The 13,286-nt window shown below is 36.0% G+C and overlaps 1 protein-coding gene across 2 annotated transcripts in view; it reads left to right on the top strand.

The window, feature by feature from the left end:
* SYCP1 (synaptonemal complex protein 1) overlaps positions 1-13,286 on the top strand; it is a 130,432-nt gene that overhangs the window by 98,799 nt on the left and 18,347 nt on the right. For both annotated transcript variants that reach the window (XM_039249065.1, XM_039249066.1), the window contains one exon: positions 10,902-10,961. In XM_039249065.1, the coding sequence (XP_039104996.1) occupies positions 10,902-10,961 (60 nt within the window). The remainder of the gene's footprint in view (positions 1-10,901; positions 10,962-13,286) is intronic.

The following is a 13,286-nucleotide window of genomic DNA, read 5'->3' as shown; positions in this document are numbered from 1 at the left end:
TCATTTTAGCCACTCTGACTGGCGTGAGGTGGTATCTCAGTGTGGTTTTGATTTGTATTCCCCTGATGAGGAGGGATGCTGAGCATCGTTTCATGTGTCTGTTGGCCATCTGGATGTCCTCTTTGGAGAAGTGTCTGTTCATATCTTCTGCCCATTTTTTCACTGGGTTGTTTGTTTTTCATGTGTGGAGTTTGGTGAGTTCCTTATAGGTTTTGGATATTAACCCTTTATCTGATATTTCATTTGCAAGTATCTTTTCCCATTCCGTCAGTTGCCTATTAGTTTTATGGATTGTTTCCTTTGCCGTGCAGAAGCTTTTCATCTTGATGAGGTCCCAATAGTTTATTTTTGCTCTTGATTCTTTTGCTTTTGGGGATGTGTCAGTTAAGAAATGGCTGCGGTGGAGGTCAAGGAGGTTGCTTCCTGCTTTCTCGAAACTCTAGGGTTTTGATGGTTTCCTGTCTCACATTCAGATCCTTTATCCATTTTGAGTTTATTTTTGTGCATGGTGAAAAAATGATCTAGTTTCATTCTTCTGCATGCTGTTGTACTGTTCTCCAGCACCAGAGGCTGTCTTTTTTCCATTAGATACTCTTTCCTGCTTTGTCAAAGATTAGTTGGCTGTATACTTTTGGGTGCAGTTCTGAGTTCTCACTTCTATTCCATTGGTCTGTGTGTCTGTTTTTGTGCCAATACCATACTGTCTTGATGATGACAGCTTTGTAGTAGAGGCTAAAGTCTGGGATGGTGATACCTCCCATTTTGGTTTTCTTCTTCAATATTATTTTGGCTATTCAGTATCTTTTGTGGTTCCATACAAATTTTAGAATAGTTCTAGTTTTGAGAAGTATGCTGGTGCAATTTTGTTTGGATGGCATTGAATGTGTAGATTGCTTTGGGTAATAATGACATTTTAACAATATTTATTCTTCCAATCCATGAGAATGGAATGTTTTTCCATTTCTTTGTGTCGTCTTCAATTTCGTTCATAAGTTTTCTTTTTTTTTTTTTTTAACATTTTTTTTTTTTTTTTAAATTTCTAGGAGAGAGAGAGAGAGAGAGACAGCGTGAGCAGGGGAGGGTCAGAGAGAGGGAGACAGACTCTGAAATAGGCTCCAGGCTCTGAGCTGTCAGCACAGAGCCCGACCCGGGGCTCGAACCCACGAACCGCGAGATCATGACCTAAGCGAAAGTCGGATGCTTAACCGACTAAGCCACCCAGGCGCCCCTCTTCATAAGTTTTCTATAGTTTTCGTTATACAGATCTCTTATATCCTTGGTTAGGTTTATTCCTAGGTACTTTATGGTTTTTTGTGCAATTGTGAATGGTATCAGTTTCTTGATTTCTCTTTCTGATGCTTCATTGTTGGTGTGTAACAATGCAACCAATTTCTGTACGTTGATTTTGTACCCTGCAACTTGTTGAATTCTTGGATCAGTTCTAGTAAGTATTAATTCTTTCAACCCATGAACATGGGACACCTTTCCACTTATTTGTGTCTTCTTTGATTTCTTTCATCAGTGCCTTAAAGTTTTCATGTACATTGCACTGGGTGTTGTATGTAAGTGATGAACCATGGGAATCTACTCCAAAAACCAAGAACACACTTTACACACTGTATGTTAGCCAGTTTGACAATAAATTATATTAAAAACAAAAGTTTTCATGTACAAATATTTCACATCCTTATTAAATTTATTCCTAAATATTTTATGGTTTTGATGCTGTTATGAATGGGATCATTTTCTTTATTTCTTTTTCAGGATACCTTGTTGCTAGTGTATAGAAATATTACCGATTTTTGTACATTAATTTTGTGTCCTGAAACTTTACTGAATTTGTTTAATAGTTCTAACAGCTCTTTGGTGGAGTCTTTAGGATTCTCTCCATATAAAATCATGTCATCTGCAAATAGAAATAATTTTACTTCTTTTCCATTTTTGATGTCTTCTTTTTTTCTTGTCTGCTTTCTTTGGCAGAGAAATAGGTGAGTAGGACAGGTGACAGTGGGCATCTTTGTCTTCTTGATTTTAGAGGAAAGGCTTTCAGCATTTCTTTTTTGACTATGATGTAAGCTGTGGGCTTTTCATATATGGCCTTATTATGCTGAGGTGTATTCTTATTATACCTAATTTGTTAAGAGTTTTTACATGAAAGAATGTTCATTTTTGTCCAGTGCTTTTTATGCATCTGTTGAGATCATCATATGATTTTTACCCTTCAGTTCTGTTAATGTGGTTTGTCACATTTATTGATTTGTGTATTTGAGCCATCTTTGTATCCCAGGGAAAAATCCCACTTGATCATGATGTATGATTCTTTTAGTGCTGTTGAATTCTCTTCACTAGTATTTTGTTGAGGATTTTTGCAATTACGTTCATCAGAGATATTGGCCTGTAACTTTCTTATAATGCTTTTCCCTAGCTTTGTTAACAAGGTAATGCTGGCCTGGTAGAATGAATTTGGAAGCTTTCCTTCCTCACTTTGGGAAAAATATTTTGAGAAAGATTGGTGTCAGTTATTCTTTAAATGTTTGGATGAATTCCCCAGAAAAACAATCAAGTACTGTCTTGGACTTTTATTGTCGGGAGACTTTTGATGTGTGATTCTATCTCCTACTTGTTATTGGTCTGTTCATATTTCCTATTTTTTGATGATTCAGTCTTGGTAGGTTACATTTCTAGGGATTTAGCCATTTCTTCTAGGTTATCCAGTTTGTTGGCATATAATTGTTTTTGTAGTTTCTTTAATTCTTTATATTTCTGTGGTGTTTGTTGCAGTATCTCCTGTTTTAATTCTGATTTTATTCATATGACTCTTCTTTTTTCTTAATGATCTACCCCAAAGGTGTGTCAGGTTTATCTTTTCAAATAAAAATCCTTCTCCTTGGATGCAGGGCTCGAACTCACAAAATCGTGAGATCATGACCTTAGCTGAAACCAAGATTTGGACCCTTAACTGATGGAGCTGCCCTAGTGCCTTTAAACAGACTCTTAAATACAGAGAACAAACTGGTGGTTGCCAGAGGGAAGGTGGTGGGGAGGGATAAAATAGATAAAGGATATTAAGAAGTACAAACTTCCAGTTATAAAATACGTAAGTCATGGAGATGAAAACTACAGTATAGGGAATATAGTCAATGATATTGTAACAGTGGTGTTTGGTGACAGATAGTGAGTACACTTATTGTGAAGATCACTGAGTAATATATAGAATTGTGGAATAAATATGTCATATCTGAAACTAATATAATATTGTCTATTAATTATATTTCAATTAAAAAATGAGGTACTGAAGTCCTTTACTGTTGTATTGTTTTCCATTCATCCCTCCAGATTTGTTAGTATTTGCTTAATATATTTAGGTGCTTTGCTGTTGGGTGCATATGTATTGACAATTGTTATATTATCTTGTTAAGTTGACCCCCTTATCCTTATGTAATGACCGTCTTTGTCTTTTGTTACAGCTTTTGACTTAAAGTCTATTTTGTCAAATAGACTTTTTTTTTTTTTTTTTTTGCATGGAATATTTCTCCATCCCTTCTTTTCACCAGTGAGTGTTCTTAAAGCACAACTGAGTCCCTAGTTGGCAGCACATTGTTGGGTCTTTATTTATCCGTTCTTCATCCATTATCCGTATTTATCCATTTAGCTACTCTATGTCTTTTATTTGGAGAATTGAGTCCATTTGTATTTAGACTTAATAATGCCATCTGATGGTTGTCTGGCTGTTTTGTAGTTCCTTTCTGCTTTTGCATCTTCCTTTGTGAAATGATGATCTTACCTACTTATATTTTTTGATTCCTTTCTGTTTATCTTTTGTGTTTCTACTGCCTTTCCTTGGTGGTTACCATGAGGCCTCCCTAAAAAATCATATAGTTGAGTAGTCTATTTTAAGGTGATAATAACTTGTAGTGCAAACAAGTTGTCCCTTCTACATTTTATGTTTTCAGTCAGTGTTACAGTTTGCATCTTTTAAATATGTGTGTCCATTAACAAATTATTGTAGCCCTGGCTATTTCTTTTTTTTTTACTCATTTTAAAAATGTATTTATTTATTTAATTTTAAATTTTATTTAAATTGAGTTAGTTAACATGTAGTGTAATAATGTTTTCAGGAATGGAATTTAGTGATTCATCACTTACATACAACACCCAGTGCTCTTCCCAATGCGTGCCCTCCTTAATGCCCATCACCCCTTTAGCTCGTCCCCCACCCAAAACTCCTACAGAAACCCTCAGTTTATTCTCTGTATTTAAGAGACTCTTATGGTTTGCTTCCCTGTCTGTTTTTATCTTATTTTTCCTTCCCTTCCCTTATGTTCATCTGTTTTGTTTCTTAAATTCCACATATGAGTGAAATCATATATTTTGTCTTTCTCTGACTGACTTATTTCAATTAGCAGAATATACTCTAGTTCCATCTACTTGTTGCAAATGGCAAGATTTCATTCTTTTTGATTGCCGAGTAATATTCCACTGTGTGTGTATGTATGTGTTTTTCAATAGAGTAATACAGGCCTACTTCATACACACACACACACACACACACACCATATTTTCTTTATCCATTCATCATCAATTGATGGACATTTGGGCTCTTCCATACTTTGGCTATTGTTGATAGTGCTGCTATAAATATTGGGGTGTATGTGCCCCTTTGAATCAGCATTTTTGAATCCTTTGGATAAATATCTAGTAATGCAAACGCTGGGTTGTAGGGTAGTTCTATTTTTAATTTTTTGAGGAATCTCCATACTATTTTCCAGAGTGACTGCACCAGTTTGCATTCCCACCAGCAGTGCAAAAACGGTTCCCCTTTCTCTGCATCCTCACCAACACCTGTTGTTTCTTGAGTTGTTAATTTTATGGGTCTGGTTATTTCTAATACTTATTTAACCTTTATACTAGAGTTAGTTAAGTGATTAACATACCACCTTCATACATATTAGAGTATTCTGAATTTGACTACTTGTCTTTACTAGTATGTTTCATGTTTTCATATTACTAGTTACCATCCTCTTATTTTCTCTTGAAGAACTACCTTCATCATGTCTTGTAAGGCAACTGTAGTGATGACTCTGGCTTTTCTTTGGTTGGGAGAATAGCTCTTATTTCTAAAGGTCAGCATTGCTGGGTCAAAGTATTCTTGGTTGGCAGTTTTTTCTTTGAATACTTTGAATGTATCATTCCATTTTCTCCTAGCCTGCTAGGTTTCTGCTGAGAAATCTGCTACTAACTTTATGGGGATTCCCTTGTATATGAGGATTTTTTTTCTCATGGTATTTTTAAAATTCACTTTGTCTTTGACAGTTTTATCATGATGTGATTTGGATATTTCTTTGATTTGAATCTGTCTGGGGACCCCTGAGTTTCATGTGCTTGAATGTCCAAATCTCTTTCCAGATTTTGGAAGTTCTCAGCCATCATTTCATTAGATTAGTTTTCTGCTCCTTCCTCCAGCTCCTTTCCTCTGGGACTTCAATAATGTGTAAAGTGTTTCATTCGTTGGTATCCCACATTCATATAGTCTTTCTTCCCTATTTTTCATTCTTTTATCTTTGTTGTTCTGACTAGATAATTTCAAATGACTTATCTTCAAGCTCACAGATCCTTTCTTCTACTTGAGCAAGTCTTCTTTAATGTTCTCTTTGGATTTTTCATTCATTTTCTTTTTCAGCTTCAGAATTTATCTAGTTCTTTTAAAAAATTGTTTTTTAATGTTTATTTTTGAGACGGACACAGAGCTTGAGTGGGGGAGGGGCTGAGAGTGAGAGAGATAGAGAATCCAAAGCAGGCTCCAGGCCCTGAGCTGTCAGCACTGAGCCCAGTGGAGGGCTTGAACTCATCAACCATGAGATTATGACCTGAGCTGAGTCAGACACTCAACTAACTGGGCCGCCCAGGTGCCAGGCTCCTCATCTAGTTCCTTTTTTTTTGTTTTTTTTTTTTTAATGATTTCTGTCTCTCTGTTAAAGTTCTTATTTTTTATGTATTATTTTCTTGATTTTATTGAATTGTCTTTCTGTGTTTTATTGTAGCTCATTGAACTTCCTTAAAATAATTATTTTGAATTCTTTATCAGAGTTCAAAATAGTTCCAGAGATGTACATTTCTCTGGTGTCGTGTTTACTGAAAATTACTGAATTTCTTTGGTGGTTGTCATGTTGCTTTTGTTTTTCATATTTCTTGAAGTTTTACATCATTGTCTTTACATTTGAAGGATGGTTACTTATTCCAGTCTTTATTGGTTACCTTCAGGAGAAAAGTATCTTCTGTCAACTCTGGTAGGGATTCTGAAGTTTTCTCAGATCTCCCTCCGCCCACCTCTCTCTCTCTCCCTCTCTCTGTGTCTATCTATCTAGTTATATCTATATCTGTATGTGTCTCTATCTCTATCTCTGTCTATAACTGTTCCATACTTCTTTTTTGGTCTTTGAAGGGAATTCTTAAGATTGTATGCTTTCTCTTGATGCTGCAAAGGTTGGATGCTGACAGCCTCACTAAGGCTTTGTGGAATGATCAGGCACTTTCTCCCTATTCTGCAGCATTGGCCTAGCTTTCAGCACATGATCACTAGCCATCTACAAAGACCCATACTTGCCACCCTTATGTGGCATGCATAGGGTGGCAGACGGGTAGGATGGGTGTGGGTGAGATGTGTGGCACATTGGGAGCATGCCCATTGACCAGTTGTGGGGATCTTCAAGCAAGGAATCCCCAGCAGCTCTGGGGCAGGCTTCCCAATAGAGTCCATGAAGTAGTTAGTAGGATCTGTGTCCCTCAAATACATTCTGAACTTTGTACTCCCAACCCCTCCTCACCTTTTAGTCATGTAGTTAACCTCAGTATTATGGATGGGGTGATCCTGTACAACTGTGGAAGCTGGGCATCCCTCTCTTGCTCTCACTTTTTCCGGTAGAGAAAATTGCTGCTTGAGAGGTCTGTCTTGGCTCTGAACTGTGCTTTCTTGGGAGAGGGATGACATGGGTAAAGTGAAACTCTTCCTCTTGTCATCTTCATTGTGTTCAGTCTATGATGTTTTTGCTCCAGTGGCATGCTTGAACTTCTCTGCTGGATTCCCGAATGTCCACAAAGGAACTCTCATCTGTGGGTGACTGTTTAAATCTGTTTTCTTGATGGGGAGGATGATAGAAAACTCTTGCCATTTTGCTGACAACACTCTCCTCTTTTCCTATTGAAAGCATTTAGTACTGTATGCTATGCTCACCATAAGTGTAGCTACTGTCTGCCACCATACAGTGCTATTATACTATCACTGACTATATTGCCTAGGCTGTACCTTTTATCCCTTAACTTAGTCACTCCATAACTGGAAGCCTGTATCTCCTATGCTCAATCACCAGAGTTGCCAACCCTTCACCCATTTTCCCTCTGATAGTCATCCATTTGTTCTCTGTACTTATGGGTCTGTTTCTGCCTTGTTTCTTTGTTTTTTAGATTATGCATATAAATGAAATCAGATGGTATGTATGTGTCTTTCTCTGTCTGACATTTCTTTTAACCTAATACTCTATAGATCTATTCATGTAGTTGCAAATGGCAAGATATTTCTTTTTCGTGGTTGAGTAATATTCCAGTGTGTGCATTCACTTTTGCCATATTACAGTCTCTCTTCAAACTGTATTTCCTCATACAGTTTATGAGAGAATGATAAGAATATCATGATTTGGTATATTCTACTTACAGGATGATGAGAGGGAACCTGGGAAAAGGACAAAATTCATTTATTTTTTTCAGTGAATCTCTTTTTGTTTTCTGCTCCTTCTGGTGAATCTTTTCTTTGTTTCTTGTTTTTTTTTTTTTAACTTGTCTTTTGACTTTATTGCTAGTATGATCTATTTATTGGCATGGAATATTAATTCTGTATGGGTATGTTGGTCTATTTATTGGCATGGATAATTAATTCTGTATGGGTATGTTTGTTGTGCTTTCTTTATCCAGACTAGATAGACCAAAATGAAAAAAAACTTAGTTATTTTCCCTGAAACTTTCACTCTCCATGCATTTTATAGGCTTTTTTTTTTTTCTGGACTGCCTATCGCTTCAGATTACTTCTTATCAATTCACTGTACGAGTGGTGATGAGGTTAAGAGCCATATTGACTAGAATCAAATAAGCACAGGTCTGCACTGTGGCCCTCATGCTGAGCCTCACTAGATTCGGAAATTATGGCATATGATTGTATGTTTTTGTTGTTGAATTTGTTTTGGAGGTTCTTTTTTCCTGTCCCTTGTTGGCCATTTACTATCTTCTTTGGAGAATTGTCTGTTCAAATCCTTTGCCCATTTTTTAATTGTTTTTTTTTGTTGTTGTTGATTTACACATGGATATTAAGCCCTCATTGATATGATATATAATTGAATCATGTTTTTATCCTCTTATTTTACATTACGTATTCATATTTTGTTTTTTTCTTTTTCTCTGAAGTATGTGTATGTGGGTATCTTGTTGATTTGAAACGTGTGTGTAGCATTTTTTATTTTACTGGTTACCTTTATATTTGTAAACAATGTATCTAACACTTTCTTCTACTGCTTCTTCCTCTGCATATGCAATTTTGATATTAATTTACATTGTCAAGATTATTAAAAACATGTATTCTGTAACCATGATTCTGGTATTTACTTTGAGGTTTGTGTTTACAAAGATTCAGTTCATCTTTAAATTTTTTTTTAATGTTTATTTATTTTTGAGAGAGAGAGAGAGAGACAGAGTGCGATCAGGGGAGGGGCAGAGAGAGAGGGAGGCACAGAATCCAAAGCAGGCTCCAGGCTCTGAGGCTGTCAGCACAGAGCCAGACGTGGGGCTCAGACTCACGAACCGTGAGATCATGACCTGAGCTGAAGTCGGTTGCTTAACCGACTGAGCCACCCAAGTGCTCCCAGATATTCAGTTCATCTTTTGTATTGAACTATTTTCTTCTCAATTTTGATCCCAGTCATTATGGCAGTCGCTGCTTTGACCTATGTTACTTGCCCATTGGTATGACCCAGTTGTTACTAGATGACAAATTTAATTTCCAATTAAATTGGCTCTGTGGGACTGATAAATCACCTCTATATCTTCCATCGTTTAATGGGACCTTAATCTCTGCCTGTGTGAGATGTGGCGTTTGATTTGTATTTGTTTATGTTCTTGATATGGAGGAAAACTACAAAGTCTTCCAATTGGTCCTTCCACATTTAAAGACACTCATTCTGTGGTTAGAACCAGCATGGGGATTATGGCACTTAACAAGTTTAAACTAGCTATCAAACTTTATACTTGGGATCCAAAGAAATGCCCATAGATTATGTTTATAGTTCCATGGGCTCATTGTGAAAGTAGACCTGGATTAAATGCCATTCATCACCTGATCGCAGAATGCCTGCACTTGATGTAATGAAAAAATAGTAACATAATGGGTTATAATCATTGGAGTTAGTTTATAGTCGGTATCCACTTACCCATAAGTCTTAGTGTTTCAGTGCACAAGATATTAGAAAATACAGTATATATTTGTGATATTATTACAAAACCGTTCCACAAGAGTTACCAGGCTTTCTTTTAATTTAGAGGGTTCGAGGTTTATAAATTTAATTCATTCAAGTCTGAAATTTGGGTATAGGCCTGTCATTCTCTATTCTTGTGGCTGAAGTCAATCCTCTGTTTGCTGGTGTATAATACAGGCATATTTTAGTTATTTAGATTAAATAGGGACCATAGTGGACTGCCCATCTGTATGGTCTTAGGGAACTCACGATCTATGTTTCTGTATGAGATAATTCTCACCTCAGAAACACATGTTGTATTAGAACAGACTGTACTAAGATCTCCAGATCAGTGAAAGTCTCCTGACTTTCATAGAGACGGTGCAGTCCTAAGAGGTGCTTTCTCCTTTCTGTCTTCTTGAAGCCAAGAAACATATTCAGAGAGGCAGTGTGATTTTGCTGGTTTAGAGGATGTACTTTACCCTAGAAGATAGCATTCTAGCCCCTTAGTATAGACCCCAGTTGTCACTAAACTAAAAATCAACCATTGATGATTGATAGCATACATAATAAGAATAGTGACTATTGTTACTTTAGTTTACTGCCAGTTTCTTCGTGGTGAAGTGAGTGTTTTGGCTAGGAACAACACTCTGGGAGAGAGAGCACAATGTACAAGAGGAATTCAGTGAGTATTGATACTGACATGGGCATCATGGGCAGCCAAGGCAAGTTTGCTTCAAGTTCTTTGAAGGCAAGGAACTTTCCCTTCTCTGAGTCTTTTAAGTCTTCCTGGGGCTGTAGCGATTCTGTTCTCCAGGTGACTGTCGTATTAAAGGCATAATACATATTCTTTTCTGTAGGCCACGGTTAATTTTTCTCTTTTCTATACTAAATACACACACCCTAATCTCCAGCAAAAGTGATATATTATTTTCTATGTATCTTGTACTCTCTTTTTTTCTTTCATTCTTGTTTATCCCGCAGTGAAAGTTCATTAGTCAAGGTCCAACTGAGATGTATCCTTTCTCAACACACAGAAAAATTGAATTCTGTTTCTAAAGGCCCATAATACTTGGATCTCTTTATTGTTCTTCACAGTTATTACTTGTGTGTATTCCTTAGTTTAGAATCCAGTTCGTCCACTTCATTTTACAGATGAGGAAGTTCATTCAGAGTTTTAAAAGACTGACTCAGGATTCCACAGATGCATATGAGACAGATCAGAATTTTTTTAAAAAAATAATCAAAACTAAGTAATGAGCTCTGTAGAAATAAAATAATTTTTTTCATTATTTTATAAGATTTAGAGTTAGTATTCTTTGTTGATACTTCTCAGAAAAGATTTTGATAATAGCATTAATTTTTGATAACAATAATGACTACATTGTGTGTGCTCATTTTTAATAGGAAAAACTCAAAAAAGAGAGCAAAGAAAACACAGTTCCTCTCAAAGAAAAAAAAGACAAGGTAAGAGTTTTATATAATTCTCTTGGTTTTTCTAACATCTACCTGAAATTTTTTTTTGATCATAAATATGTAAGGAACATCTAATATTCATTTCCAATTATAAAGTGTGTTTAGAGTATACAAGTATATATCACCTATTCTTATGGAGTTATTTTGATTCAGGTATAATTCCAGTAAAATAGGCCCATTATTTAGATTAGTAGATTAGTAAATGCCCTATATTTCATCTAGGGTTCTGGATATATAAATTATAAATGAGAAAATAACACAAGAAATAAAAAATTTAAGCTTTTATTTGTTATACCTTATTCCAACAATATTGAAATATCACTAGCTTTATAGGTAATAATTAATTAGGTTTATGAAACATTTCTGAGTTTGGGCAAATTACTGTATGCCTCAGTTTCTTCATCTATATAGGGGTAATTAATAGTATCTATTTTTAACATTGTTATAAGGATTAAATGAGATAATATTTGTAAGATATTTATAGTAGTGCATGACACATATAAAATGCCATATAAAGTGTTTAAAAAATACAGTGATGAGCACTGAGTAAGGTATAGAGTTGTTGAATCATTGTATTGTATACTTGTAACAGATACAATACTGTACGTTAATTATATTTCAGTTAAAAAAAACAGAAAATCATGAATGTTCAATATATTAGGCATACCTTGAAGATATTGTGGGTTCAGTTCCAGACCAATGCAGCAAAGTGAATATCACAGTACAGCGAGTTAAATGAATTTTTTGGTTTCCCACTGCATGTAAAAGTTATATGTATACTATATTGTAGTCTATTGAGTGTGCAGTAGCATTATGTCTAAAAAACAATGTGCATACCTTAATTTGTAAATACTGTATTACTTAAAAATGCTAACCATCATGTGAGCTGTTAATGCGTGGTAATCTTTTTGCTGGTGGAAGGTCTTGCCTTGATATTAATGGCTGCTGACTGATTGATCAAGGATGGTGGTTGCTGAAGATTGGGTTGTGTGGCAATTTCTTAAAATAAGGGAACACTGAAGTTTGCTTCATTGACCACTTCCTTTCATGAATGATTTCTCTGTAGCACAGGATGCTGTTTGATAGCATTTTACCTATAGTGGAACTTCTTTTAAGATCAGAGTCAGTCTTCTCAAATGCTGCTGGTGATTTATCAACTAAGTTCACATCATATTCTAAATCCTTTGTTTCATTGACACAGTCTTCACAACACGTTCACCAAGAGTGGATTTTTTTTCCCTGATCCATAAGAAGTAACTCCTCACTTGTTAAAATTTTATCATGAAATTGCAGCCTTTAAGTCACATCTTCAGGCTTCACTTTAAATTCCAGTGTTTTTGCTGTTTCTGCCACATCTACAGTTATTTCTGCTGCAGAAGTCTTGAACCCCTGAAAGTCATCCTGGAGGATTGGAATCACATTCTTCTAAGCTCCTCTTAATACTGATATTTGACTTCTTCTATGAATCACAGATATTCTTAAGGGTATCTTGAGTGGTGAATCCTTTCTAGAAGGTTTTCAATTTACTTTTCCTAGATCCATCAGTAGAATCACTATCTATACCAGCTATAGTCTTACAAACTGCATTTATTAAGTGGTGCTTGGTTGGTTCAGTCAGTTAAACATCTGACTTTGGCTCAGTTGATGATCTCACAGTCTGTGAGTTCAAGCCCCACGCTGGGCTCTGTGCCGACAGCTCAGAGCCTGGAGCCTGCTTCGGATTCTGTGTCTTCCTTTCTCTCTGCTTTCCCCAAGTCACTCTGTCTCTCTCTCAAAAATGAGCAAACATAAAGAAAAGAAAAGAAAAGAAAAATAACCAAAATGCATTTCTTAAACAATGAGACTTGAAAGTCAAAATGACTCCTTGATCCATGGAGACAGGCAGCAGAGCAGTAACCTTGTCCATCTCCATCAGAGCTCTTGGGTAACCAGAGACATTGTCAGGGAGCAGTAATATTTTGAAAGGAATCTTTTTGAGCAGTAGTAGGTCTTAACAACAGGCTTAAAATATTTAGTAAACCATATTGTAATCAGATGTGCTGTCATATAGGCTTTGTTCTATTTATAGAATACAGGCAAGTAGATGAGCATAATTCTTAGAGGGCCTTAGGATTTTCTGAATGGTTAATGAGCACTGGCTTCAATTTAAAGTCACCAGCTACATTAGTCCTTAACGAGAGTCAGCCAGTCCTTTGAAGCCCGGCATTGACTTCTCCTCTCTAGCTCTGAAAGTCCTAGATAGCATCTGCTTCCAATATAAGGGTGTTTTATGTACATTGAAACTCTCTTGTTTAGTGTAGACCCCTTCAGTAATTA

The sequence above is a fragment of the Hyaena hyaena genome, unplaced genomic scaffold (genome assembly GCF_003009895.1).
Source record: "Hyaena hyaena isolate Hyena2069 unplaced genomic scaffold, ASM300989v1 scaffold_330, whole genome shotgun sequence".
Classification (NCBI taxonomy): Eukaryota; Metazoa; Chordata; class Mammalia; order Carnivora; family Hyaenidae; genus Hyaena; species Hyaena hyaena.
The sequence above is the reverse complement of the archived record's forward strand: the minus strand, read 5'-3'. Positions and strand labels throughout refer to the sequence as shown.